Below are 15,846 nucleotides of genomic sequence, written 5' to 3'. Positions count from 1 at the left end.
GCTTGCATCTGACACACACCTCCATGCTTGCATCTGACACACACACCTCCATGCTTGCATCTGACTCACACCTCCATGCTTGCATCTGACACACACACCTCCATGCTTGCATCTGACTCACACCTCCATGCTTGCATCTGACACACACCTCCATGCTTGCGTTTGACTCACACACCTCCATGCTTGCATCTGACACACACACCTCCACGCTTGCATCTGACTCACACCTCCATGCTTGCATTCAACTCACACACCTCCACGCTTGCATCTGACACACACCTCCATGCTTGCATCTGACACACACCTCCATGCTTGCATCTGACACACACACCTCCATGCTTGCATCTGACACACACCTCCATGCTTGCATCTGACACACACCTCCATGCTTGCGTTTGACTCACACACCTCCATGCTTGCATCTGACTCACACACCTCCATGCTTGCATCTGACACACACACCTCCATGCTTGCATCTGACACACACCTCCATGCTTGCATCTGACACACACACCTCCATGCTTGCATCTGACACACACCTCCATGCTTGCATCTGACACACACACCTCCACGCTTGCATCTGACTCACACCTCCATGCTTGCATCTGACACACACACCTCCATGCTTGCATCTGACACACACACCTCCATGCTTGCATCTGACACACACACCTCCATGCTTGCATCTGACTCACACCTCCATGCTTGCATCTGACACACACACCTCCATGCTTGCATCTGACTCACACCTCCATGCTTGCATCTGACACACACCTCCATGCTTGCATCTGACTCACACCTCCATGCTTGCATCTGACTCACACCTCCATGCTTGCATCTGACTCACACACCTCCATGCTTGCATCTGACTCACACACCTCCATGCTTGCGTTTGACTCACACACCTCCATGCTTGCATCTGACACACACCTCCATGCTTGCATCTGACACACACCTCCATGCTTGCATCTGACTCACACCTCCACGCTTGCATCTGACTCACACCTCCATGCTTGCATTCAACTCACACACCTCCATGCTTGCATTCAACTCACACCTCCATGCTTGCATCTGACACACACACCTCCATGCTTGCATTCAACTCACACACCTCCATGCTTGCATTCAACTCACACACCTCCATGCTTGCATTCAACTCACACCTCCATGCTTGCATTCAACTCACACACCTCCATGCTTGCATCTGACACACACCTCCATGCTTGCATCTGACACACACCTCCATGCTTGCATTCAACTCACACACCTCCATGCTTGCATCTGACACACACCTCCATGCTTGCATCTGACTCACACCTCCATGCTTGCATCTGACACACACCTCCATGCTTGCATCTGACTCACACCTCCATGCTTGCATCTGACTCACACCTCCATGCTTGCATCTGACACACACCTCCATGCTTGCATCTGACACACACACCTCCATGCTTGCATCTGACACACACCTCCATGCTTGCATCTGACACACACCTCCATGCTTGCGTTTGACTCACACACCTCCATGCTTGCATCTGACTCACACCTCCATGCTTGCATCTGACACACACACCTCCATGCTTGCATCTGACACACACACCTCCATGCTTGCATCTGACACACACCTCCATGCTTGCATCTGACACACACCTCCATGCTTGCGTTTGACTCACACACCTCCATGCTTGCATCTGACACACACACCTCCATGCTTGCATCTGACACACACACCTCCATGCTTGCATCTGACACACACCTCCATGCTTGCATCTGACACACACCTCCATGCTTGCGTTTGACTCACACACCTCCATGCTTGCATCTGACACACACACCTCCATGCTTGCATCTGACACACACCTCCATGCTTGCATCTGACACACACACCTCCATGCTTGCATCTGACACACACCTCCATGCTTGCATCTGACACACACACCTCCATGCTTGCATCTGACACACACCTCCATGCTTGCATCTGACACACACACCTCCATGCTTGCATCTGACACACACCTCCATGCTTGCATCTGACACACACACCTCCATGCTTGCATCTGACACACACACCTCCATGCTTGCATCTGACTCACACCTCCATGCTTGCATCTGACACACACACCTCCATGCTTGCATCTGACTCACACCTCCATGCTTGCATCTGACACACACCTCCATGCTTGCATCTGACTCACACCTCCATGCTTGCATCTGACTCACACCTCCATGCTTGCATCTGACTCACACCTCCATGCTTGCATCTGACACACACCTCCATGCTTGCATCTGACACACACCTCCATGCTTGCATCTGACACACACCTCCATGCTTGCATCTGACACACACACCTCCATGCTTGCATCTGACACACACCTCTATGCTTGCATCTGACTCACACCTCCATGCTTGCATCTGACTCACACCTCCATGCTTGCATCTGACACACACCTCCATGCTTGCATCTGACACACACACCTCCATGCTTGCATCTGACACACACACCTCCATGCTTGCATCTGACACACACACCTCCATGCTTGCATCTGACACACACCTCCATGCTTGCATCTGACACACACCTCCATGCTTGCATCTGACACACACCTCCATGCTTGCATCTGACACACACACCTCCATGCTTGCATCTGACACACACACCTCCATGCTTGCATCTGACACACACCTCCATGCTTGCATCTGACACACACCTCCATGCTTGCATCTGACTCACACCTCCATGCTTGCATCTGACACACACACCTCCATGCTTGCATCTGACTCACACCTCCATGCTTGCATCTGACACACACCTCCACGCTTGCATCTGACTCACACCTCCATGCTTGCATCTGACTCACACCTCCATGCTTGCATCTGACTCACACCTCCATGCTTGCATCTGACACACACCTCCATGCTTGCATCTGACACACACACCTCCATGCTTGCATCTGACTCATACCTCCACGCTTGCATCTGACTCACACCTCCATGCTTGCATTCAACTCACACCTCCATGCTTGCATCTGACACACACCTCCATGCTTGCATGTGACACACACACCTACAGCTTTGTATCTTTTTTGACATTTTGGGTTATGGACATAGGTCAAGGGCTTTTATTAAAGTACTTCCTCTGGGCAGTTTGTTCGTTGACTTAGTCTCTCTTCTTTCTCTCCTCAGGTTTTCAAAGAGACCAAGCAGAAGCGAGCGTCTGTCTTAGAACTGAGCACCACTTTCCTACCTCAGGGCAGCCGGCAGAAGCTCCTGGAATACATTCTGAGCTTCGTGGTGCTGTAGGGTTCCCTCAGCACCTATCTCCGTGAGGAGCTGATGAGTCCTTTGCAGACTCCAGTCTGACCCAGAGTGGCAAGTTTCCTGGCATGGGCCAGCCTGCCTTACCCCGAGGAGACTTCCAGGAAGACATGTGCCTTCTGCCCCCGTGGACCTGCGCTCCTCCCAACACAGACGCAGTGGCCCGTGCAGAGCACTTGGGGCCAGTGCCACCTGCGCTTCATGATCACTAGGTTGCTAGGTGAAATCTCAGTAAGTTATTCTGCAGTTTATTAAAGACGCACATTTTAATTTAAGTATAACTTTTCAGGCTAGTTACTGTGATGGACACTGAGGTGTTTGTAGAACTGACTCTTACATAGTAAGAAATAATGTTTCCTTTAAACTAATTGGGCCATCCGTTCTCTGTCTTCATTTTATTGCTGTCAGCAGAAGTTATGGTTTGTATTCGAGCACTTTCCTCTCGCTGTCCTGGGCGGGCAGACCCCCCCATGTGTTTGAAGCTGCCTGAAAGCAGATGATACTGTGTAGGTCAGGAAGGGAGACTCTGAAGAAGGAGCTAGCGTCAGAGAGTGAATCTGGTTGGCCAGGTGAAGCTGTGCTTGGCTAGGAAGTGGCATTAAAGGCTTTGCTTGTGTGACAAGAGTGCCATTGAGCTGTAATGACCACAGTGTTTAGAGTCCCCCCTGCCGATGCCCGTACCCTCCTTGCCCTGGGAGTGGCAGGCACTGCTGTGTTTGGGGCTCAGCCACAGTGATCACTGACCTGTGCACACCGCTGGGCCAGGGTCCGCAGACACTGCTCGCTGACCATGTGCTGCAGCCCTCTCTGGATGGCTAGTACTCAGAGGGTGCACTGTGCAGCCTGGGTGGCACGCACAGGGTCCCCACTGAGTGGCAGGCGGTTGGAGGCATAGACATTTATGTGGGCCACATACCCAGACTCCATTGCCACGTAAAGAAAGGCAAGTAATTATGGAAACTTTTTGTCTTAGTGGGTAGGAGCATAGCTGTTAGTTCTTTGTGGTGATCATGGCAGTTTCTCAACAATCACGTGACAATACAATCTCTAACTGTCTACTGTCCGTATGTATGGTTTTATGGAATTATGAATTTTCTGATGAGTGATGTATAGATGATTTGAATTTATAAAAGCATTAGGGATGAAGTTCATACTTTCCTGAACTTGAGTTTTAAACACTAATTGTATCCTGTGAGTGACGTGTGTGTTGGGGGAGGGTGGGGTCCCGCCTGGCATTACACGGTGCATGAAGTGGCTGGTCTGGAGCTCAGAGCAGTGATGCTGTGCTGTGCTGACCCCCACCCTTGCCATGTGCATGCCACGTCTCTTCTTCCTTCGCACCAGCTCTCCGTCAACTGTGGCGACTTTGGTGTGGAGTGGCACGGTTACCTTTAGCCTCTGCATTACTCACTAGGGTAGGCTGACACTTCCCTTGGCTGTACTTGGGGGATACCGGGGGAGTCTGGCTTACTCCCTTGGGTTTACCTCATCTGGGGACTCAAGCATTTTGTTGGTCTCTCCTCTTTCTTTATTCTCTAAATGGAAACTGAAGGTGACTCCTTCTGTCAGGTAGCTGCAGGGCCATTGGCCTGACCTGTCAGTGGGCGTTGCTGTCCTGCCCGTCAGCTCTGCAAATGCCCGCTGCTCCCCAGCCTGCGCAGAGACATGTGCATCCCCTGTCCCGCGCTGTGTTCTCCCTTTCGGTAGGTTTTACTTTGAGGACTGCTGTTTACTGTTGCCTGACAATTAACTCACTGTGAGGGTAGGTACGCACGCTTCCGTAACTAACTGGTGCTTTGAAACCTTTTTTAAGGAAGAAAAATCTCTACCAAAGTTATGCTCTTCCTGACCCTTGAGTTAATTTTAGCACAACTCATTCTTCAGTGCCTCATTATGAAAGAAAAAAGCATCATAATATGGCTTCAAGGTAGCCCTGGTCTCTAATAGAAACATTCCCTTGTTTTCCAGCCCTGGGTGGCTTCCTCGAAGAAAGATTAAACAAACTAGGTGCTTGAATATAATTTATTACAGTTTACTGCATTTCTGTCAAATTGAAATGCATGGCCTTCAGGGGAAGACTGTGAGTCAAGTTTAATAGCTACAAACACTGAGCAATACTGCTGTCCGTAAGACCCAGCCAAGGAAGCCAGAGGGAGGGGCATTCGTCTCCAAATCCTAAGGAAAATGAAGGCAAAAACAAGTGTTACGTCAGTTCAGCCAGGAACACTGTACCCTTCTTGACTCTGTTAAACCGTGCAAGTCAGGAGGCCGAGTACTTTAGAAAGTACATCTCGGTGGCAGGGAACAGACGCTTGGACAGGAGTTCCTGCCCTGCCGCCTCGGGCCCCACAGTGTTCGGATCATGTGATGTCCTGAGATGGGATCCGTGGGAATGCCCAGTGCCATGCAGTGTGGAAAGGATTGCGTCTGCCAGTGCTCACACCCGCTGCACACAGCATTTCCCAATCTGTTTGGACCTCAGGACCTTTCCTCCTCTGGGATGCTGCATGCCATGGAAAACGTTTTCAGAAGCTACACGAATCGCTCTTTCAACAGACCAAATGTCACCACGGTGACAAGCAGACTCTTGCATGCTTTCTGTATCACTCTCGATGCACCGCGTGCTCTGACTGTCTTTCCTCACAGGAGAGTAAGCACAGGGAACGGGCTGCAGTGTTTTCCTCTGTGGAAGATCAACTGGCAACCCTGGCCTTTTTAAAACCGAGAGTAGCAGAATTAATAGAGGAACTAATTGGGGTAAATAATAAAGGTTTTAATCCAGATCTAGAAGAAAACACTGCACAGTTGGATGCAGATTTTTATCCGTAGATAACCGTAGTGTTTTGAAATGATAGGCCCTATCTTTGAAGTTTCTAAGACTTACTATGGGATGTAAATCTGTTTTTTAAAAACACTTTTTAGGGGCTTGAGAGCTGCCACCTGGTACTTTGTTTAGTGCGACCAGTGACTGCTTCAAGCGACTCTTGACCTTCCCAATAGCTAAAGGGCTAACTGTTTATGGAAGGCGTTTGTTATAGCGTTTGCCCATTGTACAAAGCAATGCCTGATTGTTGTAAAGAGAATGACCACTGTAAAATAGCACTGGGTGATTCTGTGAGTGACACTGCCTTGCAAATGTTGACTGATTTTTATGCCCAATGATGGTACAACCTGAGAAGCATGGAAATGGAGTTTTGTTTTAATAAACCAGAAAAAAACCCAAAAACCCCCGACTTCTCTTTAATGTCTTGAATTGTTGTGTTGAGACTGCGTTGCTCACGTTGCCTGTTTAACTTCACACAGAACTTTGGTAAAATGTTAGGATGCAAACCGAGGTCAACACGTGGGTCGTCCAGCCGTGATTTTTTTTTTTTCTTTTCTTTTTTTTTGGAGCTGGGGACCGAACCCAGGGCCTTGCGCTTGCTAGGCAAACGCTCTACCACTGAGCTAAATCCCCAACCCTCAGCCGTGATTTTATAGGCTCACATTACTTCAACCTTGCTGAGGCATTTGGCGATGGGGATGCCTGTTCACATCACTTTGGGTGGCTATGGCCCCTTTAGTGTGCTTTCTGTCATCTGTTTTCATAGGTATTTAACTTCACAAAAAAGTACTATGAGGTCCTAGATTTCCCCACTAGTTTATAACGGTTGAATAGTTGCTCAAAAAATATTAGTGTATTTTTTAAGAGTAAAGAATTTACTTTATGAAAGCAGATATTTTGTAGCTCCTTTGAGTGTGCCCACAGGTAGCTTGCCCCAGGACTGAATCTGGGATGGTGGCAGACTTGGTCATGATGACCATGCACCTACTCTTTGGAGTGCCCCAACAGCTTCCAGATGTGGATGTGGGCATGTCCGTTAGCATCTGCAGCCACCCAGCCCTGCCATGTTCCTGCATGGAGGTCTTTTCCCCAGCCGAAGGCATGAGGTTGACTCAGTTTGAGAAAATACATCTAAAATGGGTCAAATTCAGCTTTTACTGCCTGCGTCTTCCCCTTCGGGCGTTTCTCTGTAAAGGTGTCTTTTCCTTCTCTCATCTGTCTACTCAGAAGTTTCAGTTTTGGATTTCTAGTTGCTGTTTTTGTAATAAAAACCTTAGTGCCCAGAAGATAGCTTTACACAGTAGTGGAACGTTGAGGCTGAAGGAGGTCCATCTCTGGTAAGGCCTGTTTAGTTTCTGTTGTCAACTTGATACAACTTGGGAAGAGGGGTCCTCAACTGAAGAGTTTCCTCCATCATATTAGCCTGTGGCTAGGTCTGAGGAACTGTCTAGAATGTGGGTTCGGGTGTGAGAGGGCCCATTCCACTGTGAGTGGCACTCTATGTAGGTGGCCCTGGACTCTGTAAGAAAGCCAGCAGGAGAGTGCTGCTGGTAAGCTGTTTCCACTCTTGGTTTCCTCCCCCAGTTCCCACCCGACTCCCCTCAGTGTTGGGCTATGACCTGGAAGTGATAGCTGAAGCAAACCCTTTCTTCTCCAAGCTGCTGTTGGTCAGAGTGTTGTATCCCAGTGACAGAAGACTAGGACAGTGTGCTTGCTTCAGTCACAGGGATCTGGGTTTGGGCCTCAGCACTGATATAAAAAGCCAGGTATGGCTGCAAATGCACGTGACCCCAGTGCTGTAGACGGTGGGGACGGTGGGGACAGGAAGATCACTGGGCCTGGCTGGCTTGCAGCCTTGCTCCCAGTTCAGCGAATATCCCATCTCGAGGGACCAAGGGGGGCACTGACAGGACACCCAGCATCTTCCCCTGGCCTCCACATGGGCTCAGTACATATATATACATATACTGTACATGTACCCCACATACACAGACATACAAAGCAGCGGGGAAAGGGGTTTTAGGGTCTGTGAAGGACTAGAACGTGGTGGTCGCTGGTCATGGGGTGTCAGGGCAAACCAAGTGCCTTAGACAGCATGCCATTTACCTGGTGTGTTCTGGAATGCAGTCAAGAGCTTACAACATAGAACCTTTGAACACTTTGCTAAGTTCACCGGATATGCAAATTAGGGTCAGTAATTGCTCACATGACTTTGGACACACGATTGAATTTTCCCTTTCATAAGTTGGGGCTAGCTAACTGCCAAGATGAGCCCTTTAAAGTGTCCCAGAAGTATAATCTATTCTCAGCACGAAGGTGAACTTCTTTTGTTATCCTGGGTTTTCTTGAGGCAGGTTTTGACAGTAGATTCAGAAGGTCCCTTACCTATTTCTGCTCCTCTACTGGGACAGTCACCAGTGGGAGCTCCTGGACCCATCTTTCTGAGTCTTCCTGCAGAGGATAGTCTTAGCCTCTGTCCAAAGTGCTGGTGAGCCAACAAGTCATGGGTGGCCTTCAGTTTATAAGCTGGGAGTGACCTGTGTGACACACAGCCTAGCTTCTTTGCTCTCAGGAATGTTGGGGGGGGGTGCCACAAGGCTTCTGTTGCCCACAGCAAGTGACTCATTAACACCCCTGTCTCTCCCTTCTGTCTCCTTTGGTCAGTCCCTACTTCTTCCTGACATCTGCTTGCACATAGATGACTTGTTGATGAACTCTCTGTTGCTGTGTAGTTACAGATGGGCACAACCAGTTACCGCATGCCACAGCTCCATGCTGGGCCCCTGGTACTCTTGGACCCGGGCAGTCACTCCCTGGCATTACTTCTGGCGCTGTAGGCTATATAGAACGAACATTAATTTATCTCAGTGGTGGCTGGCTTTAGTTAGGCACCATGCCACGTTAGTCTAGCTATCTTCTGGCCCCAGCGGTCTCTCTTCTCCCATTGCTAGTCACCCTGGCCAGCCGAGAATTCTGGTCCCAGCTACCTGGTAATAACAAGACTCAACAAACTGTAACCCAACAGCCAGATCTATATGTTAAATACTCAGTGTACCATACATCCACACAATAAACTTACAACTGCCCACCTAGATAAGATAAATTTGCCTACAGAAATCCATCCCAGAGCTACCTTGGCAATTAAGGACCATCTGGATCTGGGTCATCCCCAGTCTCCATTTTGATTCTCCCTCCTTCTCCTCTCCCTCCCTACAAAAAATTTGTCCCCCAATCATGGCCTTGATCTAACTTGTGCCAGCCCTCACCTGCATAATGCCACCAACCTACAACTTTCCTGTCTTGACTGGTTCTAGGAACATCAAGCAAAGACAGCCTTTAGTCATCATTAGACTATGTTGAGCTGATACCCCATTTTGGATGAGCAATATGAGAGCCCACAAGAGCAGAGCGATGGATAGATCTCCTCTGTTGTTTTGTTGGGAAAGGTCTACCTACAATGGTTGGAGATATCAAAATAGAGATGAAATGTTCAGAAAGAGCTAGTACTGTCCAGAACCAACCTTTATAGCTCTGAAAGACCATACAAGTGCTAAGCCTTCTCCTCACCCCGGAGCAGCACCATATCTCCCAGGGGACAAAGACTACACCCAAGGAAAGCTCCCTAACAACACTGCCCTTGGCTGAGTTGGTTCCAGAGCTTGCCCTGCTGCTGTGGAGACTGGGGAATGACTGTGGTGTTCTCATCCAAGACACATTCAGTCTTGAAGGGAGGAGAAGAAAAGATAGTTTAAATGAGAAGTCTCAAAATTACACCTAGTTGAATTTGGCAGACCATTAAATGGTTCTATACAGGATCCGTATGTTGTCATGTTATTCTGGTGACATGAAGACTCCAGGCTGATGAGTTTTCAAGCAAATGCCAGCTCCCTGGGAGACGGAGGATGACCCAGATCCAGATGGTTGTTTCTAAAGCGGTGGTGGTTAAAGTTGTTAGATCTACACTCCTGCCTGGAGTTGGGGGTTGATGGGCTGACAGGTTGTGTCTTTCTATTCCTGTGTTTGCCCATGCCCTGTGCCAAGGGCCATTTGATAACAGGGCTCATGCATTTGCTTTGTTTTATAAAACAGCCAGCAGTGTCTCTGGATGCACACACTTTTAAAAATGGAGGACAGCAGTCATTTGAGTTTGTAGATGGAGCAGTTTTGCTCTTTGCAATTTGCTTTTTATAACCTTGCTGAGCACAAACGTACAGCCAGTCTCAGAGATGCCAGCTGTGCAGGCAGGACCCATTGTACAGAAGTGGAGGCGAGGTTTGAGGGAACTCTTCAACTTTTTCAGGGGAGTTGGCAGCTAGGAGGAGGCTGACCCCCAGATTTCTTCAATCCCTTGTCTCCTGCTCTGTGTGTGTGTGTGTGTGTGTGTGTGTGTGTGTGTGTGTGTGTGTGTGTGTGTGTGTTTGGATTTCAGGACTAGTGTGTTAGGTCTCCTCTGGGGTGCAAGAGGAGGAGGGGATAGAATGGAACTGGCAGCGTTATAAACGTTAGTCCAGGGTGCTGTCTCTGAAGAGAGAACCTGGAAACTCAGTTCTCTTCTGCCTGGCCACTCTCCTTCCTCCGCCAGCATTGGACAGACACTGGCCCAGCCTCTGTATAAACAGGCTTTGGGATTCTCCTGCCTCATTCTGTCTTAAAGGAGTACATTAATTTTCATTTCCTTTATCCAGGCCGTCCTGTACCAGGACGCTGGGTGTGGCCATGCCGCACCTTTTGGATCTGACCACTAGGTGGTGATAGAACTTCATCAACCGGTTCTAAGCCACAGATCTAGGTAATTAAAAAAGAAAAGAAAGGAAAAGAAGAGTGGTCTAGGCTGCTCAGACAACCAGGGCGAGTGTGTTGCTTGTCACATACTGCCTGACATTATGATGGCCTCAGATGAAGTCTGGATAGGGAAAGACAAGAGACAGGACTGGGGCGTGGCAGAGGGCAGCTAGAAGCCCACGGGAAGCTGGAGACCCCCCGTGACTGCCGGGCATCTGCTGTCTAAGGACCCCTAGGAATGAATGCCTACAAGGGCTGCAGAAAGTGAGGGGCAGGACAGGTCCATTCTCTGGTGCCCTGCGGATTCCGAGTACTATCACTAAGTTCAGGGTCTGTCTTACTCCCCACTTTGGTCCACCCTTGTACTATTGGAAAACGGAGTAGAAATAATTTCGGAGGTCTATGATGAGGACCTAAGTGTTTCCCGGCCACCTGGAAATACCTCTTTGGTGCCCACTGTATGGGAACTTGACTTTGAGCTTTACCAGCTCAGTTTCTCCGGACGAGCCTCGCATTTTAAGCTCCTTTATTCATTCACAGCGTGCGTTTTACGTGGGAGCAAAAGAGCAAGCTGGGAAGGGGCTGTAGGGTGGGTGCCTGGCCTGCGGGAAAATGGGGGACCGCTAAGGAGGAACGAGGAAGCGAACAGAGGCCAGAGACAACGGTCCACAATTTTATTCTTGCTGATCCCTTTTTGGGTCCTGTCCACACTGAAGAGGGCCTCTGGAGCCACCAGGATTATGGCCATTCTGCCCAGTAGAGGGCGCAAGCGTCCTTCAATTAAGCTTAGAGTTGGAGCCGGCTTGGAAAAGTGTGAAGTTTGGGGAGTTTCAGGGACCACGATCTGCAGACTATTTCCCAGCATCCCCTTAAATCCCTTAATTCATTTCCAGCTCAGATGTTGCTGTTGTTTCCTTGGGCATTTTATGCCCAGATCTGGTCCCACCATTGCCAGAATGAACTCTAGGGAGGGTGGCTTTTGGCTGGAGCCTAGGGACTCGGGCTGCTGTGGGGAATGCTACTGGGACTCAGTCAGCCCTCATAGGTGCAACTGAGTTGGCTTTCCCAGGAGCCTGCGCCTCACTATGGCCATTTCTCCAGAGCACGAACTTCCTGAACATGATAAGGGATCTTTGGCATGGTATTTAATTCTTTCTTTCAAGTTAGGTTTGTATTTAGTGTGTGTGGAGGGAGCGGGCAGGGGGGCAGTGGGTGGGCACGGAGGTCAAGGACAAGTTACTGGGTCAGTAACAGTGGGTCTCAGGGAACGAGCTGCAGGCTTGGCAGCAAATGGCTTTACCAACAGAGCCTTGGCACCTGTCTGTTCCTGTTCCTTCTTTAATCCCTCCAGGCCTAGCTGGATCCATCCCTCAGAGCAAACCACTGATACTTGGCCCCGGGTGTCCTGGAACCAGGCTGCGTGTAGGTAATGATGTCTCGCCTTTGGGGCCCTTTCCTCTGCTAGGCTTTTCTAGGCCAGGAAACTGGACTCAGCCTGGCCTTCAGTTGTCCTCTGCCAAGCTTTTTGGAGGAGTCAGGACCAGCGGCTGTGAGCTCGTTCAGCTACAGCCTTTCCTCTGGGTCCCAACAGGTCCCTTCAGGTCCTTGGAGCTGTTGTCAGAGGCAGGTACAGACAGATGCTGCACATTGTAGAGCCCGACGCTGGCAGGGCTCTTGAGGACCGACTCTACACAGGCTCATGTACTCAGGGCTGTAGCATGGTCTCGTATGTGGCATCAGCTGACAGACCTGCTTGTCAAAGCCATGGCAGCCAGACTGGATTTTCTTTCTGCAGCAGACGAAGCTTCTGTCTTCTGTGGTCAGGGATCCTGCTTCCTGCAGGAGCCCTGGCTCCCCAATACCCCTTTACTTCACTGGTTTGCTTGTGAAGTGGGTTAGTCTGATATGCTAACATATTTGCTTTATAATGGCATTGGCAGAATCACCAAGGATCTCCAAGAAATGAGTACTAAGGTTGATATTGCTAGCGCCCGTGAAGCTGGGGCTGCTGGGGACACCCAGGGAGCTGCCTTGCATGGGGACTTGGCAGTTCCTACGAGTGCCTATCTCTGCTCTTCCTGAGGAAAAGCAACAGAAGTTATGAGGGAAGCCAGCAGGCAAGAGGCAATGTGTCAGTGTGATTTATGAGAGGAGACTCAGAGAGGTTAAGATTCTTGCTCTGAGCCACACAGCAAGGAAGCGACAGAGGCAGACGTTTGTATTATAACTTGCAGAATTCTGTCTGCAAATGGTACTAAAGGGCCAGGAGTTCAGTGTTCATTTATCTTTGCTGGAGACTTAGTGCAGGCTAAAGGCTGGGGAGAGAACTCAAGGGGATGCCCAGGCCACGTGACAAATCCAGACAGCTTTAGGGCCACCCAAATGAGGGGCCTACATCTTGGGAAGTCTACAAATAGTAGGCCATGTACACGGTGACCTTATCCTGGGAAGCAATGCTCCTCGCTCCTGAAGCAGAGTCTTGGAGACAGCTGGAATGTTTTAGTCTGGAGTTTCCTGGGCTGAGACATTTTACCTCTTCCCTTAAAAAAAAAATTCCTGCTCATCATGAAATTCCAAACATGTATCAGAGTGGTAAGAACAGTGTCTCGTCACTGGTCCCTCAGTCCAGTCATGGGCGCCAGCTATTGCCAGCCCAGGGTCAGGTTTCCTTCAGCTATACCCTGCCTCTCCCTCCCTCTGGATTTTCTCCAAGAAAATCTCCCACAGCTGGGGAGGATGATGGGGCTTTTAAGGAAAGAATCGCAATCCCATGATCACATCTAAAACATGCATATCAATTCTAGGCAACGTTCAGTGATTAATTACCTTCTTCCCTTTTAAAGAGTCAGTCCAAGTTAGGATCCAGACAAGTGCCACATGTGGTTAAGTCTTCCACTTTCTTCTGAGATGTCATCTCTCCCTTTCCTTTTCTTCCCTTTGAAATAATGTGTTTGGGGAATCTGGTTGTGCCTTGGGTAGCTTCCCACACCTATTGCTTGATTTTGCATTCTGGGGTCCTGACTTGCAAACTCCTGTGCCCCCTGTATTATCTGCAACCTAGAGTGTGCGACTCTGGAGGCTTGAACGCATTCTGGTTTGAGGCTTTGGAGTGTGGTATTTGGAAACACGGATCAAAGGGCAGCCTGCTGAGTAGTGTGTGTGTGTGTGTGTGTGTGTGTGTGTGTGTGTGTGTGTATGTGTGTGCATATTTGTGTCTGGGAGTGATTCTCCACACTTTTGGTCACTTCCAAAAGCCTCTGCTTGGTGTTGTCAGGCTTCTTTTCTGGGCTTCTTTTCCAAGACAGGCAAGGCGTTAAGTCAAAAGTATACTTGAAGCTCCTTGGAAAACTTAGAGAAACAGAAGGGGGAGCCTCACTCAGCAGGTAGAATTCTACTCCTCCCCACCACCCGCATTACACAAAATGGAGAATTCCAGCCTTGAATTGTGTTTGTGACAGGCAGAGCAAAGGAGGTTAGGCTTAAAAACAGTCTCAAAAGGCTATGAATTTTGAACCGATGAGGAAAGTTTGGAATGGGAATGCAGAGGTAGGGAAGGGCCCCTGTTGTGTTTGTGTGTGTGTGTGTGTGTGTGTGTGTGTGTGTGTGTGTGTGTGTGTGCACGTGTGCTGCTTAACCTCCATTACTGACTTCACTGGATTGAGAATTACCTAGGGGGCATCCTGTTAGGATAGTTCCACAGAGATCTAGAAAGACCTATACTCAATGTAGATGCCACCATCTTATGACCCGGGGACCTAAAATTAATAAAGAGAGACAGAATGAGAGCAAACAAACTGGGCTAGCATTCATCTCTCTCTTTTTCCTGACTAAAGATGCCATGTGGCCAGCTACCTCACACTCCAACCTTCCTCCGGTGATGGGCCATACTCCTCTAGACTGAGCCGGAACAAATCCTTCCTTCATTAAGGTTTGGTGAGGACACAGATTGGGAGGGAGGGAGAGAGAGCAAGAGAGAGAGAGAGAGAGAGAGAGAGAGAGAGAGAGAGAGAGAGAGAGAGAGAGAGAGGAGATATATCAGTTCCTAACTACCACACAACTACTACAGCCCAGCTGTTGGGTGCCAGAGGGGAAAATGGTGACCTATATATCGTGCCCTATTGACAAGACAGATGGCAAGCAGGAGAAGCCACCTGCAGCTGGCTTTGTGGAAAATCTGGCACCAGAGTGCGGGTAATTCATCTAGGGACTCACTGAGCTGTAAGCTTGCTAAACTGTGTCTGTTGGAGGCCTTGGGCTTGCCTGACATGGCAGTCTAACGGGAAACTGAGCCAGGTACTGCAAAAGTAGCTATGAACTTGGGGCCTCCTTAGGGGCCACAGCACTGCAGATGCCTGCGTCTGCAGCCGGCTTCTGGGATGGCTGAACTCACTCTCTGAGCACATCCCTAGCTGCAGAGAGGGTCGTGTGTATGGCATGGTATGGCCTGCATTCCAATGCTCACAATGCTTTGCCCAGCATCTGTTTTCATGGATCTTGGTGCTTCTGTGCACCCTCCCCCATCAGGATGGGGTTTGTCCTCTTTTGGAGTGAAGGCTGCTGATATGGGAAAGGAAAGATATAGGGTGTGGTATAGGGGATGTTAGAACTCTGGTTCCAGGTGGGTGTGGCTCTTAGTCTTGGCTTTACTTCTGCCTGTGGGATTTGGGTGCAGACAGGCGAGAACATTCTGAACCTTAGTTACCTCTTTTGCCCAGTGGGGGGGGGGTATGCGCCGCATAGAATGGCTTCAAGGGTTATAGAGGAAAATGTAAAGAGAAGGCACTGGGTACCCACCATGGAAGCAAGCAAGCATGCACAGTGAGCTTCCATAGCTCTTGTCATTTGCAGGCTGCATGGTGCCTAGCTCTGAGCCCGTGCTCTCTATCCAGAATGGGCTGTGATACTTGATCAAGAATGGCAGACC

The 15,846-nt window shown here is 49.4% G+C and overlaps 1 protein-coding gene across 4 annotated transcripts in view; it reads left to right on the top strand.

Moving 5' to 3' along the window:
- Gpam (glycerol-3-phosphate acyltransferase, mitochondrial) overlaps positions 1-6,542 on the top strand; it is a 64,514-nt gene extending 57,972 nt beyond the window's left edge. For 3 of the 4 annotated variants that reach the window (XM_063287765.1, XM_006231626.5, XM_006231625.5), the window contains one exon: positions 3,185-6,542. In XM_063287765.1, the coding sequence (XP_063143835.1) occupies positions 3,185-3,327 (143 nt within the window). In that variant the 3' untranslated portion in view covers positions 3,328-6,542. 4 annotated transcript variants of the gene reach the window in all.
- Positions 6,543-15,846: the final 9,304 nt, after the last annotated feature.

The sequence above is a fragment of the Rattus norvegicus genome, chromosome 1 (genome assembly GCF_036323735.1).
Source record: "Rattus norvegicus strain BN/NHsdMcwi chromosome 1, GRCr8, whole genome shotgun sequence".
NCBI classification, from domain to species: domain Eukaryota; kingdom Metazoa; phylum Chordata; class Mammalia; order Rodentia; family Muridae; genus Rattus; species Rattus norvegicus.
This window is presented reverse-complemented; position numbering and strand designations above follow the sequence as displayed.